We start from the raw sequence: 15,618 nt of genomic DNA, 5'->3' as shown, positions 1-15,618 counted from the left end.
TAACGTAGGGGTAACGGCTGTTACGGACCGTTACGGAGCCGTAACGGCCGTTACGGCTGTGAATTTTTTCCAAACCGCATTATCGGCCCGGATCGGTTTCGGAGTCCTTGATTTACGTTACGTATCGGCCGTTACGTTACGTAACGGCCGTTATTTAAAACCATGGCTGCTGCTGTTGTTGTTGTTGTGTATTGGCATTCCTTCTTTCTGCTCAAAAAAATAGGAGAAGGAAGTAAAATTCATGATGCTCAAACAGTCACTCTCTTAAATTTTTAAAGTAATTAATGGAATCCCTTTTTTCACACCAAAAAAAAAAAAAAAAAGGCGTGAAGTGTAAACTTCTCAACACTCAAACAACTCACCATATGTCTATTTGAATCAGTCCACCGTTGCACAACAAGAAACCTCGCAGAATCTCACTCAATAGCAAGAAACCCTCACAAGAAGCCCTCATCTCTCACCATTGCAGTCTTCAAAGCCCACTTCTCTCACCATCACATGCTTCACAGCCTTCTTCTCCCACAATTTGGGTTGTGATTTCATAGGATCTTGATACAGAAACCAATCGATCTGAAATTCCATATACATTCAAAGTGGTAATAGATCCAGATCACCATTTCCAGGGGCAGTGATCCAGGGGGATACAGTGATGATGGCTGTCTGCTTTTATTAAAGACATACAAATGTTAGATGCAGTTACGGTGGCAAATGAGGTGGCTAAGGATGTGAGGAGGAGGGTAATAAGGGTGTAGTTTTTAAACTAGCTTTTGAGAAGGCCTATGACCTGGTGAATTGGAGTTTTCTAGATAATGTGACGCATAAGAAGGGCTTTGGGACAGTGCAGTGGAATTGGATGAGAGGAAGCCTTAGCTCCACTAATATGTCGGTGACTGTTAATGGTCAGCCCGGGGAATGCTTTAGAATTTCTCGGGGGTTAAGGCAAGGGAGTCCGTTGTTTCCTTTTTTGTTTACTTTGGTAGTTGATGGTTTGAGTAGGTTAATTTCACATGCCTAGAATCTTGGGGATATAAGGGGTATTTTGATTAGGTGAGAGGAGGACCAGGAGGTGGAGATGTCCCATCTTCAATTTACGGACGATATTATTTTTTTTAGAAAATAGTGTTGGGAAATTCTACAAGGCCCTTATTTTGTTAAGGATTTTTTAGAAGATTTCAGGATTAAAAATAAGTTAGTCCAAAAGCGTGGTGGCGGGCATTAATTTTTAATGTTGGCAAATTAGAGGGTTTAGGTCTCTTGTTTGTTGTGGCTCCTTGTCTTGGCCTTATCATATCTTGGTCTTCCCTCAGGGTAATCCTTTAATTGCTGCTTTATGGGACCTATACTTTGAGAGAGTGGGAAGGAGATCAGAAAGTTGGAAGAGGGTTTATTTATCGTTGGGGCAAAGGATAACTATTATTAGTCATTCCCTTGCTAAGATTCCCATTTATTTTTTTCCCTTTCTAGAATCCCTCAAGTGTGGCAGGGAATTTGGAGAGAATTATGAGATATTGCCTTAGGTCCAGTTCAGGAGAGAATAAGAGGATCACCTTGTTAGCTAGGATGTGGTTAGAAGACCAAAATCTAAGAAGGGATTTGACCTTGGTAACGCAGTATCTAGAAACGTCTCTAAATTGTAAAATGCTTATGAAGTTTCCCTCTAGAAGAAAATTCCTTACTGCACCCAGGAACTTGAAAGTACAGATTTCATCAGAAACTAAAGGAAGTAGCAATGTTTCCCATGCGAGTCCCTAAAAGTTGTTTCCTAGGTCGCTTGTCTATTCTTACTTCTTACTCGTTTTGAAGTGGGCAATGGTAATAGAATCCAGTGTTAGGAGAATATTTGGGTGGGAGAGGTTTTGTAGGAAATGTTAGTGCCTCACCTTTTTAGACTGTCTACTGTTCATAGTGCACCAATTTCATCTACATTCTTTTCAAAGAAGCCCTCTCTTTCATGGATTTCCATTTTTCAGAAGCCTTAATGAATGAGAGGTTGATGGGCTTTCATCAGGTGTGCCGAATTCTTCTGTTCCTAATATGAGGGGAGATGCCCCGGTTTGGATAGGGGATCCTTAAGGGTCTTTCTTTGTTCATCCTCTAAAACTTCTTTTTATAAAAAAACAAATCTACTAATGAGAAGAAATAATTACAATGGAAGGTGGATAAGAAATCCTCCTAAAAATAATGAGCAAAAAAAAAAGAAACTAAAAAAGAATTACATCAAAGCTGCCATCTGATCCCTTTGGATTTCAGACAACGAGAGACCCCAAAAAACCCCAAAAGAATGTGCCCAAAAAGAAGCTAGAAAAGTAACTTTCTCCCAAAGCAATCTTGGAGAAGTTTTCTCATCTTTGAATTTTCTAGCATTCCTTTCGAGAAAAAGCAACCAAAGATATGTAAAAACTGCAGAGTCCCAAAAGATCCTTCCTCTTTCCTTCTTCTGAAACCCCAATACTTCACCATCAAAAAATCATATGAATATTTTCTGGAGCTACCAATCCTCACAAGAATACAAAAACAAGTTTGTTCCACACATACCTCCTAACTTACAATGAATGATGATATGGCTGGTAATCTCATTTGACTCGTAGCACAGCATGCAGATATCTAGGCTAAGGGCTTTGCAAGACCTCCTTATCTATATAATTCATATTGAGGAAAATTAGAGTCCAAATGAAAGCCCAGATTTTAATTAAATAGAACCTTAGCTTTCCAAATAGCTTTGTTTAAAAGGATAGAGCTAGGATTTCTAGATTTTGTAAGATTAGCAAAGAAAGACTTCAACAACAAAGATCCTGAAGTGTCCCCAATCCAAAGCCTTGCATCTGCCTGCGAAGTTGGCAAGAAAGAATCCAGTACTCCCAGTAAGCAAGTTAATTAATCAACCTCTCTTTCATTGAAACTCCTAAAAAATAGATATCCCAAGAAAAAGAGCCCTCACAGAGAAATAAAAATCTGAAACTGGTGCATTGTGAAACGAAAGAAATTCTAAACAAGTGCAACACCAACAGCTCCAATCCCCATTTCCCACTTTGAAACAGGTGAAAGGAAAGAAAAGGCAAGCAACCTAGGGAATAAACCTCCAAGGACTCACATGAGTGTAATTGCCCCTCCCTCTAAAATCCCACCCATTCCTGTGTATTCTGTATTTACTCTTTATTACCTGATGCCATAAGTAATCAGATTCTAAAGGAAACCTCCACAACCATTTCCCAGTTAAGGATGTGTTCTTAGAAACCACATTCCAACCCCAAAGCCCCCACCGAGGCCTCTTAACAACTTCCCAACTAACTAAATGGTCCCTCTCATTCTCCCCAAGTCCCCAACACCTAACCACAAGAAATCTCTCATAAACTTCCCCAACTTCCCAGCCACCATAGAGAGAATTTCAAAAAGGGATTAAAATAAAAAGGAATATTAACAAGGGAAGCACTAATAAGAGCGATTCTACCCCCTAGCAAGAGATAGACTTCCACGCCTCTAGCATTTTCCCCACTCTCTTGATCACTAGATCCTCAAAAAAAAGACATCCGATAAATGATTACTCCCCACAGGAAGAAAGGACTCACAAACTGCTAAAGATCTAAAAATCTCTAGCTCTCTACTAAACAAATTGATACCCACTATCCCAATCTTGGACTAATTAATCTTCAACCCCAAAATTTTTCTCATAAATTCTAAGAAAAGTTAGAACCTTGCAAAGCTCCACAAAAATTATTCTCAAGGAAAAAGACTGTGTCATCTGCAAACAAAAGATGAGACACCTCTACCTCCTCCCCTTGTATCAAAAGGCTGTTAATAACCCCAAGATCCTGAGCTCGAGAAATCATCCTACTCAAAACATCCACTACCAGGGTCACCAAAAAAGGGATAGGTAATCCCCTTGCTTTGACCCCCATGAAAGACTTAACCAATCCCAGGGCTGCCCATTAACAATCACAAACAAATTAGTAGAACTAAAGCACCCTCATAAAGATTCTTGAATCCATTTTCTCCAGCACTTTCTCCAAAAAAAACCCAACTAACTTGCACCACAGATTCCCAAACTAATCTTCAACCCCAAATTTTTCTCATAAATTCTAAGCAAAATTAGAACCTTGCAAAATTCCGCAACATTATTCTCAATGAAAACAATCATGTCATCCGCAAGCTAAAGATGCAACACTTCCACTTCCTCCCCTTATATCAAAAGGCCGTTAATAACCCCTACATCCTAAGCTCGAGAAGGCATCCTACTTAGAACTCCACTACCAAGGTAAACAAAAAAGGGGATTTCAGATCCCCTTGCTTTAAACCCTGCAAAACACTTAAGCAATCCCTAGGCTGCCTATTAAACAATCACAAACAAATAAGTAGAACTAAGGCAGAGGCACCCTCATATCCACTTGCACCAAAGATACCCAAATCCCTTTTCTACAACACTTTTTTTGAGAAACCCCAATCAACCATATCATAGGCTTTTTCAAAATCCAATTTAAAGACCATGCCCTTCTTACTTCTCCTCCTCACATCCTCAACCACCTTATTGGCTACCAAAGCTGCATTTAAGATCTATCTGTCTTCAACGAAAGCAGATAGGACCAAAGACACCATATCCCCCAACACCATTCTAACCCTTCTTGAGAGAACCTCAAATGGCACCTTACAAACCATGGTTTTAAATAACGGCCGTTACGTAACGTAACGGCCGATACGTAACGTAAATCAAGGACTCCGAAACCGATCCGGGCCGATAATGCGGTTCGGAAAAAATTCACAGCCGTAACGGCCGTTACGGCTCCGTAACGGTCCGTAACAGCCGTTACCCCTACGTTACACTCCGTAACAGTCCGTTACGGACCGTTACATACCGACAACTTGCAGAATCTGCTTTCTGCTGCGCAGCGTTCCTTTCCCCCTTTCCCGAGTCCCAAGCACCCATCTACCATTCAATCTACCTAAATCTAACATTCAAAAACAAAAATACTTACTTGCAGTTTTGTTGGCCGAGCCGCTGAAGCTATAAGATGGCTTCACGCCTTCACTCCTTTGAAGCCTGAGTTACTCATCTTCGCAGCCTTCGTTTCCTGAATCCTGAACCTAACAAAGTTCTTCGAAGCTTGAGAGTGGCCGAACGAAGGCAGCTTCATCCGCCACTGCCAGTCGTCGCACTCGCCGCCACCAGCCAGCCCTCTACCAGTCGTCGGCGTCGTCGCACTCGCAGCCACCAGCCAGCCCTCCGCCAGTCGTCGCACGAAGCTTCGAGGCTTCGAGGCTCCTCCATCCTCCGAGTCGCCTCCCCTCTCTCGGTCTCACTCAGAGTCTCAGACTCTCTACCCTCTGCTCATCTCGCGTATGAGATAAGCTTTATTTCAATAACACTCAACACCCACAACCACATTTTAAATATTTTATTATGTTTTTTTTTTAATTATAATTTATTGTAAGTAATGTTTGTTAAATTAAATTAAAAAAAAAAAGAGTAATTTAATAGAGTAAAAAGCTTTAAAATTTCAGATTCATTTAATATGCAAGCATGTCATATTCTGTTTTGATTAACATACTTTTATTCATTCTTTACGTATTCTTTCTTTCCTTTTGGTTTCATTGCATATAAAATATATATTATTTTAAAATAAATGACTATGACATGGCATTCCAAAAATATGGAGTGGACAATTTCTCATGTTCTATTTCTATGCAATTTTATATTTGTGAGTAAAACAACATTTTGCATAATTATTTCCCCTAACAGCATTTTTTTTGTTGTAAATTATTATATTCATATACAATATCAATTTCATTTATATGGTATCGCATTAACATTTTTTGAAAGCTGACACCATTAGAAATAGACTAATAGTATTATGGTTACAGACTTCCAAGATACAACATTAGTACAAAAAATACTCTTTTCTAGTCTTATGCCTTGCCTATAGATGCAGCTCTTGTTTTTTTTTTCTTTTCAAAGATCAGAAATCTCCCACATCTTAAACTTTTTATTATGTTTTTTTTTTAATTATAATTTGTTGTAAATTATGTTTGTTAAATTGAATTAAAAAAAGAGTAATTTAATAGAGTAAAAAATCAAAAAATAGTAATAATTATGTAAAATAAAATTTTCTTAATTTATAAATATTTTAATTGTCTTATATTTTTTGAAAGGTAATTAGGAAAATTTAGTTTTATCACATATTTCCTATTTATAAATATTTTTTAAGTTTTAAAATATCATTTTGACGTTAAATTTAAAATTAGGTAAAATAAATCGTTACATGATCTATTTTTTGTTTTTCAGTTATCAAATAAAGTAAAAATTGATAACTTAATAAAAAACATTTTAACCTAATAGTTAATATATTAATAATTCAGATTTTTGCTAATTACTAGTTTACTACTGGAATTTGTAGAAAAATTTTATTTTAATCCATAAATTGAGAAAATGCTTAAAAAATTAAATAGAAAATTTATACTGTATGGATCTCTATTAGTGATGCTGTGATGTATATAAAAGTAGAGCAAGTTTTTTCCACCTTTAAAATTACAATGTTAATTTCTTATAGTTATAAATAAAAATAAAATCAAGTTAAAAAAATAATGAAAATACCTTTTTAAAGATAAAGGAATATATTTTTTTGTAATAAAATATCTAATATTTTAATCCATATACTGAGAAAATGTTTAAAAAATTAAATAGTCAATTTGTAATGTATGGATCTCTATTTGTGATGCTATGATGTATATGAAAGTAGAGCAAAAATCTTTTTCACCTGTTAATTTCTTATAGTTATAAATGAAAATAAAATCAAGCTATAAAAAATAATGAAAATATCTTTTTAAAGATAAAGGAATATATTTTTTTTGTAATAAAATATCTAATATTTTATAATTTTGTTTATTTATATATAAAAATAATAAACATTACTTATTATTTTTAATCAAATATTATACTTATTTTTACGTAATAAGTATTTAAAATTAGGACTATTTAGTACTTATTATTTAATATTTACTAAATTACTAATTATATTATTCCTGTCATTGTAGGAAGGTTGTAACTTTGTATTTTCTTTATATTTTGTGTAGAGATCATCAAATTAAGTCTATCAATATGTCACGTGATAGAGGAAATGAAAACTTACCTAGTGAAGATATTGGATGGCATTTTGGTACTGCGGTAGACGGTAATAGACATGTTATTATGTGTAAGTTATGTGGGAAGATAATCAAAGGGGTCATTACACGCTTGAAACAACACTTGGCACATAAAAAGGGTCAAGTAGCTGGATGCTCAAATGTGACCACACAAGTAAGAGAACAAATGATGAAACATCTACAACAGTATGCTGAGAAGAAAAGAGATAAACAAAAAAGGCAAGAAGAAGCAGAAGCCCAAATTAGAGGAGATTTTGAGAATTTCAGCGATGAAGAAGACTTGGAAGAAGAAAGTATGAGATTCGCTCGACAAGAAAGCATGCGATCACAACAACAATGGGAAGAGAGACAAAGATTTCGAGCAAGAACAACTGGAAGGGGTAATATTTATGAAGAGGGAGGTGGCTCTGGCAGTGGTGCTACCAGTGGTTTCAATAGAGCAGGAGCTCGATCTTATAGTGGTCGAGAAGCTGGAGGTAGTGGACGACAATGGATCAATCCTGATGCCCCTGAAGCTAGACTAAAGGCAATGGATCCTATTTTAGAAAGAAGCAAGAGTGCGAAACAACCAAAACTCAACACAAAGTTACTGAAAGGTTTAAGAAGTAAATTAGGAAAAGCGGTTGGAAAATTCCTAATTTATAATCGGATTCCAGCGAATGTAGCTGACTCTCCATTTATGCAGCCTATGCTTGATATTGCTGCAGAGGTTGGAAAGGGAGTGAAGGGTCCATCACCCTATGAGATATCTGAAATTTATTTGGAGCAAGAGTATCAAGAAATGAAAAATTATATAACTTCTTTTGCTGGAATTTGGAAGGAAAGAGGTGTAACACTTATGTGTGATGGTTGGTCAGGACCAACTAGAAAACACATTATAAACTTTTTAGTTTATTGCGATAGAGGCACCGTGTTTCATAAATCAGTTGATGCCTCTGATGTGCCAAGCAGAACAGCTGAATATTATTTCAGGTAATTTTCTAATTTTAATTGTATATGCAAATAGTATTATGGACTTGCATGTTTTTAATTAAATAGTAGTAATTATTGAATTTATAATTTCATTTCAGATTAATGGATGAGGTGGTTGAAGAAATTGGAGGGGAGAATGTTGTCCAAGTAGTGACTGATAATGAAGCTGCAATGAAGGCAGGAGGAAAATTATTAATGCAGAAGAGGCCCAATCTCTATTGGACAGCATGTGCAGCTCATTGCATAGACCTTATTCTTGAAGATATTGGTAAGAAAAGTAACGTGAAGAAGGTCTTAGAAGATGCAAGAACAATAACCTCATTTATTTACAACCACACATGGACAGTGAATTTCATGAAGAAATTCACAAATAATAGAGAGTTACTTCGCCCTGCCATCACTCGATTTGCCACAAATTTCATTGCTTTGGAGACTATTGTCAGGCATAAACAAGCACTAAGGGAAATGTTTACATCTGATGCTTGGAAAAACTCAAGGTTTGGAATGGCAAAATCAGGCCCAGCATATGATTCGAAGAAAATTATCTTAGGCAAAGAGTTTTGGCAAAAGGCCTCTGATATAATTAAAGTGCAAGAACCCTTGGTGAAAGTTCTTAAATTGGTTGATGGTGATGAAAAACCAACCATGGGCTTCATATACGAGGCAATTGATAGGGCGAAGTTGGCCATTCAAAAAGATTGCCGGTTTTACAAAGACTATTGGAAAATTATTGACAACCGGTGGAGTTTTCAGTTGCACCAAGATTTGCACGCTGCTGGTAAGTGTAAATCAAATACAATTTCTTATTATTTTAACTTTTAAATTATGCATGGTTGCATTAGAAAACTATTGATTAATATGTTTCTAAATTTAATTGTAGGGTATTTTTTGAACCCACAATTTCTTTATGGTGCCCCACCCTCTCCTGAAGTTGCTAGAGAAGTCATGGATGGAGTTAAAAAAGTGATAACCAAGTTGGTACCCGATATAGATACTCAAATTCGGGCTATTAATCAAGTAAGTATTGGTTCCATTAAATTGAATAATGAATTGTTCTAGTATTTAATAATACTTTTAAGAATAATTATTAATATATCTAATTAATTAATTATATTTCACAATCATCCTTTTTTAGTTGTTGCTATATCGAGATAGGCAAGAGACTTTTGGAACCCCGTTGGCTCAAAGGGCAGTAAAACAAACAAATCCTGGTAAATATGGCTATATAGCTAAATAATAGAGAATTACTCTATTTTCTCTCTTTGTGTTCAAATTTGACTTTTGAAATACGCTATACTAACATAAAACTCTTTTTAATTATTCATGCAGCTGAATGGTGGATTCATTATGGCTTGTGTGCTCCTGAGCTCCAAAGAATAGCAATTAGAGTTCTTAGCCAGACCACATCAGCTTCGAACTGTGAGCGTAATTGGAGCACCTTTAGCCTCATCCATACGAAAACAAGAAATAGATTAAAGTACATGAGACTACAAAAACTTGTTTTCGTACATTACAACATGAGGTTAAAGTTAAGACGTACAATGAGAAGAAGCCAACGAGAAATTGAAGAGGGTTTCAATCCTATCAATTTGGATTACATTTTCGAAGAAGATGATCCTTTAAGTCAATGGTTAGAGGAGAGAGAGACACCACTACTCGACGGTCAGGACAATTCAAATTGGTTAAATGAAGAGGTTGGTGGTACTACAGAAGGAGGTGATCAACCACCAATAAACGCGCATGATGATTCAAGTTCAAGTCCTGAACGCACACAAAGTGATGACAATCTTGGTTTGAGCCCACCAAGTGATGATGATGGTAATAGTGGTGCTGGAGCTGGGGTTGGGGGGGGTGGCAGTGGTGGTGGTGGAGGCGGCGGTGTAGAATATAATTATGGATATGATACAGGGACATCATTTGGAAGGGATATATATCCTTCTGATCCTTATGGACTACATGACATACCTGAAAATTATGACTTGGGTATTCCTCCAGGGAACCAATCTTCACAACCCAGGAGAAGGAGTGCTCGTGGTGACCCTAGCGATTCTACTGAAGATTCATATGGTGTGGTTCGTAGTTTTGGCGACTTTGGTTTAGATGGTTCATCATCACAATCATATGGATCTCATCCAGCATATCCACATTATGCATCTCGTGACTCACATTTTTATCCCAGTGGATCAGGAATCTCAGGATCTAGTGAGTCTTCTTCTACACACTACCCAGAGCCAGCCCCTGCCCCAACTTATAGACATTATTCAGGAGAATTTTCATCACCAGTACATTTTCAAGAGCAACAACAAAATGACGCAAACTTGGGTTCATTTAACTATGTATTTCCACAAGGATGGGGAGATAATTTCCCATCCCAATCTCAAGATACAGATGCAAATTATGAAGACCCTCCACGTCATTCTTTTTGGTGGTGACATGAGTTATGTTATAAATTTGTAATATTGTATTCATGTATTTTCAACTATTTATTGATATTTGATATTAATCACTTTTTAAATTCATGTATATGTAATCACTGTAATGTGTATATTGAGTATTAAGTCTATTGAGTATTGATTCATTTTTAGTAACTTTATGACTTTAATTAATTGATTCTTACATTTCTACATCTTTTTACTCATTAAACTAATGTAAACTATAAAAAAATATGATTTTTTTTTTAAACAGCGCACTAAAATTAATATAAAAATCATAATGCCTATTAAAAAGCATTTGTAGAGTGAATGAAAGCCTGCAAAATTCATTAAAAATCATGTATTAATGGATTTCATGCTTATTTTTTAAATTTGGCATGGTTGTGCATGTGTGAAAAAAATTCACGACCGTTACGCCCGCTTCCCGTTACGTAACACCCGCGTCTCCCGCGACCCGCGACACCAGCGACCGTTTCGCGACGTTACCCGCGACCGCGATTTCGAACCATGTTACAAACACTGGTAACCAAACCAATAGGCCTAAAATCCTTCACCCTCCAGACCTATCCATTTTTAGTATGAGAGCAATAAAAATAGAGTTAATGCACTTGCACACCATCCACTCCTTTGAATTTCCTTTAAAAAAAAATTCATAACATACTCTTTCAACACTTCCCAATGATCCCAAAAGAAAGCCATTGTGAAATCATCTTTTGCTTTATCTCTATCCATATCAAATGCCACCCTTCTAACTTCCTCCAACTCAAACAGCCTTTCCAACCACTTAGCTATCTCTTCCCCAATTAGTCTCCTATCTTGCCCCACCACCATTAACCTATTCCTCCACTCAATACAACCCTTCATAAAAATTAGTGATCTCAACCCCAATTTGCTTATGCTCTTTCAGCACCCTCCTGAATCTACCTCCAACTCCTTAATGAGACTTTTCCTCCTCCTCCCGTCAGCCACCTATGAAAAATCTTAGAATTAAAATCCCCCTCTCTAACCCAACTAACCCTCAATTTTTTATGCCAACTCCTCTCTTCCCTCATCAAAAGCACCTCCAAATTGTTGTTAAAGGGAAGCCTTTTAATTTTGCCTTCCTCCTCTAATATTATTTTCTTCTCCTTAATATCCCCAAAAATTTCTTCATACCAAATATTAAGCTTATTTTTAACAAATTTCAATTTCCTAATCAGCTTAAAACCCTCCTATCCCTAAACAAAGCACTCTTTCCACCAAACACCAATGGTATCACAAAAGGAAGGATGTGAAGCCACATATTCTCGAATATGAAAGAGATCAGACTAATGGTGTCTGAAAAATCATGTCCTATACTTGTTGGGTAGATAACAAAGTCAAAGAAGTTGATTGGCTCGAGTGGGTAACTTAGCTTGTTTCTTAAACAATGTCAAGCTTTTTATTGTTTGTTCCTAGTGCTTGGAGATTCTTCTCCTCAAGTTTCAAGTCCTCCTCTTCCATATTATCGGTAATCTTCATGATTGTGTGCCACTTTTTTGCAAGCTCCTCTTCAATGGAAGCAGCCCCAATAGTCATGGCTAGCATGATAGACTAAGAAGATTTGTCAAACTTAAGTATTTTTAAGACAAGAATCCTTAGGGGGCTCCCAAGTAAAGCACCAAAATTGGAATTGGAATGTGTTCGAAAATAGGAGTTAAGGACATAGCATCCTCAAATCCTCAAATAAAACATCAGTTTGTGCTTTTGTCGCAAATGTTTTTAGCAAGGCAAGTTTGAACATCAATTGACTAATTTTGGGAGGTAGTTACCTTAGCTTTGCTACAACTCATTGGACCCATCAAACCATTACTGCTAGAAGAGTAATTCTTGGTAGCAAGTTAACCTCGTTTTGTACTGTTGATTTTATTGGAAAAATTTTTCCTAAAGTTGATCATAGAGAAAGGGATAAGGGGTAGAGAAATATTACTAAGAAATGCAGTCATTGCAATGCAATTTTAGTATAATTAATTTAAAAATGAGAGTGTAATTCTCTCTATATTCTTTATATCGAAAGAAAATGTTCTCTCATTTCATTTCAAAAAAAAAAAAACACACAATCCAACAAGTTTCAAAGCTTACTCATGAACCACATAATTTTGATTTTGATCTAATCGAACCAAGGGCACCAATGTTTGGTGTTGATCAAGTAATCACACTGGATCCATTGATGAAAATGACACAAATTTGTATACTTGTTATCTTCTTGCAATGAGAGGTTTTTTATAGGAGTTGGTATAGGAACAATCCTATTGAGCTTTGATGTAGTTTAGGTCTCCTTCCTCAAGCAATCACGTTTGATCCACTAAAAGAAGATGACACAATTTATATGTGTGTTATCTTCTAGTTATGAAAGAACATTTCAAGGATTTAATGTAGGAACCATCCAACAAACCGTTCAGCAGCATTTAGGTCTCCTTCTTCCAATGCATCAAAACCAAGAGGGATGCTAGAGTGAACGACCCACTCTCTTTAGGATTGTGAGTTTGTGACATGGGTCAAATCAATGCCCTTAATTTCTTTAGTAGGTCTTTGATTTGGGGTCCAATTTTCCATAACTTGGGGTTAGTGATTTTTTACTTCAGTCAAGAATTAAGCTTTAAATAGGCCCAACACCATTCTTAATTAAGTTTGATAGACTTAACCTTACCGTAACGGGACTAACGAAGTTTTATGTCATTTGGATTTACCATTTTCAGATTATTTACATAAATGGGCTTAAATCCAAGTGACTATTGTCAATTGTGACTTTTACCAACTTGAACTTGACTTTTTTGACTTCTAGAGTACCATCATGACAAAAATTTGTTATGCCTACAATTATATTTGGATTTTCCATGGTATTTTATGGCTTTTTTATGCTGCAATGAAAATATAAGTGTATAAATTTAGAGGCATTCGAGCTATCTTATTGAAATAACAGAAAAATATCCATGTCAAACCAAATACAAAAAAATTTATATCCCTAAGCTACCTAAATGTGAACCAATCACAAATATTCCCACAAGGGAGTAATTTTATTCCATGATATGACATTACAAAGTAAATGATCCTAAGAACATCTGGGATCTCTTGGTGATTACAGTTATCCCAAAAAACTTCACCATTAATAGATAGTAGCAATGAACTTACCCATCTATCTGCACGGCCATCGCATTAGGAGTCTACAACTTGGTGAATTTCTAGACAACAACAATAGCAACTAAGCCTTAAGTCTCATTAGATCAGGTCAGCTACACTGTAGATGTCTCCTTTTTTGCCAATGTGCACGATCTTGGGCAATATCCTCTAACAAAGGGGGATTTTAAATCCTTATGCATTGTCTCATTCCAAGTCATTCAGTTTATCCCTCCCCCTCACTAACAATAAGAAGGAATTCAACAAAAGGTCTCATAATGGCACAGGCTTGGCAATTGTTCAGCTTGTCTGATCAGAATTTTCAAAATAATCAAGATTTTTATATTTTGTTTTCATAAGCCAATAAATTAGATCATTGTTCAATCTCCACTTTCCCACAATTGTATTGCATTTGAGTTAAATCATAAGTTAGTTCCAGTGTTAACAAGTGAAATTAATTTTTTAATCCATATATTTTAATTGGGTCCAGTTAAAGTCTTATTAAAGTCATGTAATTAAAGTTGTCACTTCATGATTGGAACTTCTTCTTCTTTGTTCCTCTTTTTAAAAAACTAGGCTCATAACAACTAATAGTAATGCAGCAAAGCATAATACCAAGTAAACATTTTGTGTGCACCTGGCATAATTTGGATGACAAATGTAACTATGTGAAATTAGTGAGAACAGGTCCTTAATTGTGCTACTTAATAGAGATTTAAATGGATTTTACTTAATGGAATATGGACTAACTAGGGATTTCACTCCATTGAAATCAAAATACATTTGATATTTGGTTATTCCACAAGCCAAATTTTCTTCAGTGTCAAACTCCATACTTGGTCAAATGAAGTAAATCAAAAGAGGAACCGAATTGTTTTCCGGAATATATCCATTGAACTCATGAATTCGCATAATGCATGCATATTTTATGTTTAATTGCTAAGAAGATAAAGAGGAAAGAAAATTAAGAAATCCCAAGCATAAACCATTTCAAGCTCAGATTTATCTCTCAGCATCCAAACAGAGGTAAGAAAATGCTTCAGAAGAGGAAAAATACAAACCTCAAGAGCATGTTTGTGGCGCTGGGATTTCCTGAGCTCTTTGGAGATGTGGCGAAGCTCGGAGAGCGTGATACGATTGCCCTCATGGACCCATCTCTGAAGAACGTTGGTGGCACTTCGTTTGGGTAGTCTGAGCCTGAAAATCCTGCTCTTCAGATCATCGTTTTCACCACCATCACTCCATGTAGAGTTCGTAGACTCCTCCAAATGTTCGGTTCTCGGCGCGCCCGAAGACAGCAATCTGCACAAGATTCCACCACTTCGACATCGAGGGTTGATGCTTCTGCTGCTACATTTTCTAGAGTAGAGAGAGGGAGAAGCGAGTGAGAGAGGACAAGAGGGTAGGAATTGTAGAAGTAGCAGATGAAGGTTGAAGTGGATACCGAGTTAGACCGAAGAAGAGAGCGCGGGACGCCATTCAATCGGGGGGATTTGATTTGCCGTTACGAAAATAGAATCTGTGGTTCCTCCCGGAGGCTGCTGTTGGGACGCTTGAAAACCTGTATGCCTAATGCCACGTTTTTATGAGCATGCGTGGAATGGAATGGAATGGACATACAAATATTTTAAGTAATAAATTTGACAATTCTATTCCCTTATTATGTATAAATAGGTAATTTAATTTTGAACAAGATTTTAAAATTTATTGAACTGCCTCTATTATTTATTCTTTTCATGCCCGATAATGAGCAAAAATAGATGGTCTTAATAACATCTCATTAGTATCAAGGTCTAGTGGAATGATTTAGATTTCTTTTTCTTTCTTTTTTTTTCTTTTGATTCATTCAATGTCGAACAAGCTGGTCACGAGCTAAGCTTGTACAGAGCATTATGCTTGTCTGTGACCGCTTATTTCTTATGCTTGGAATGGGTTCTCATCATGTAAA

The 15,618-nt window shown here is 36.3% G+C and overlaps 2 protein-coding genes across 2 annotated transcripts in view; one reads left to right on the top strand and one right to left on the bottom strand.

Annotated features, from left to right (window-relative positions):
* The window catches only part of LOC131164773 (pentatricopeptide repeat-containing protein At5g09450, mitochondrial), a 29,142-nt gene extending 13,870 nt beyond the window's left edge, over positions 1–15,272 (bottom strand). The window contains exons 1-2 of the mRNA XM_058122212.1: positions 15,115–15,272; positions 14,732–15,029 (exon numbers count right to left, since the gene is read on the bottom strand). Of these exons, the coding sequence (XP_057978195.1) occupies positions 14,732–15,029; positions 15,115–15,149 (333 nt within the window). The 5' untranslated portion in view covers positions 15,150–15,272. The remainder of the gene's footprint in view (positions 1–14,731; positions 15,030–15,114) is intronic.
* On the top strand, positions 8,268–10,691 carry LOC131164771 (uncharacterized). The gene is made up of 4 exons (XM_058122210.1): positions 8,268–8,881; positions 8,984–9,120; positions 9,239–9,314; positions 9,433–10,691. Exons 1-4 carry the CDS (start codon positions 8,275–8,277, stop codon positions 10,533–10,535), a joined length of 1,923 nt encoding a protein of 640 aa, XP_057978193.1. The 5' UTR covers positions 8,268–8,274; the 3' UTR covers positions 10,536–10,691.
* Positions 15,273–15,618: the final 346 nt, after the last annotated feature.

Source organism: Malania oleifera, chromosome 9 (assembly GCF_029873635.1).
Source record: "Malania oleifera isolate guangnan ecotype guangnan chromosome 9, ASM2987363v1, whole genome shotgun sequence".
Taxonomy (NCBI): Eukaryota; Viridiplantae; Streptophyta; class Magnoliopsida; order Santalales; family Ximeniaceae; genus Malania; species Malania oleifera.
The sequence above is the reverse complement of the archived record's forward strand: the minus strand, read 5'-3'. Positions and strand labels throughout refer to the sequence as shown.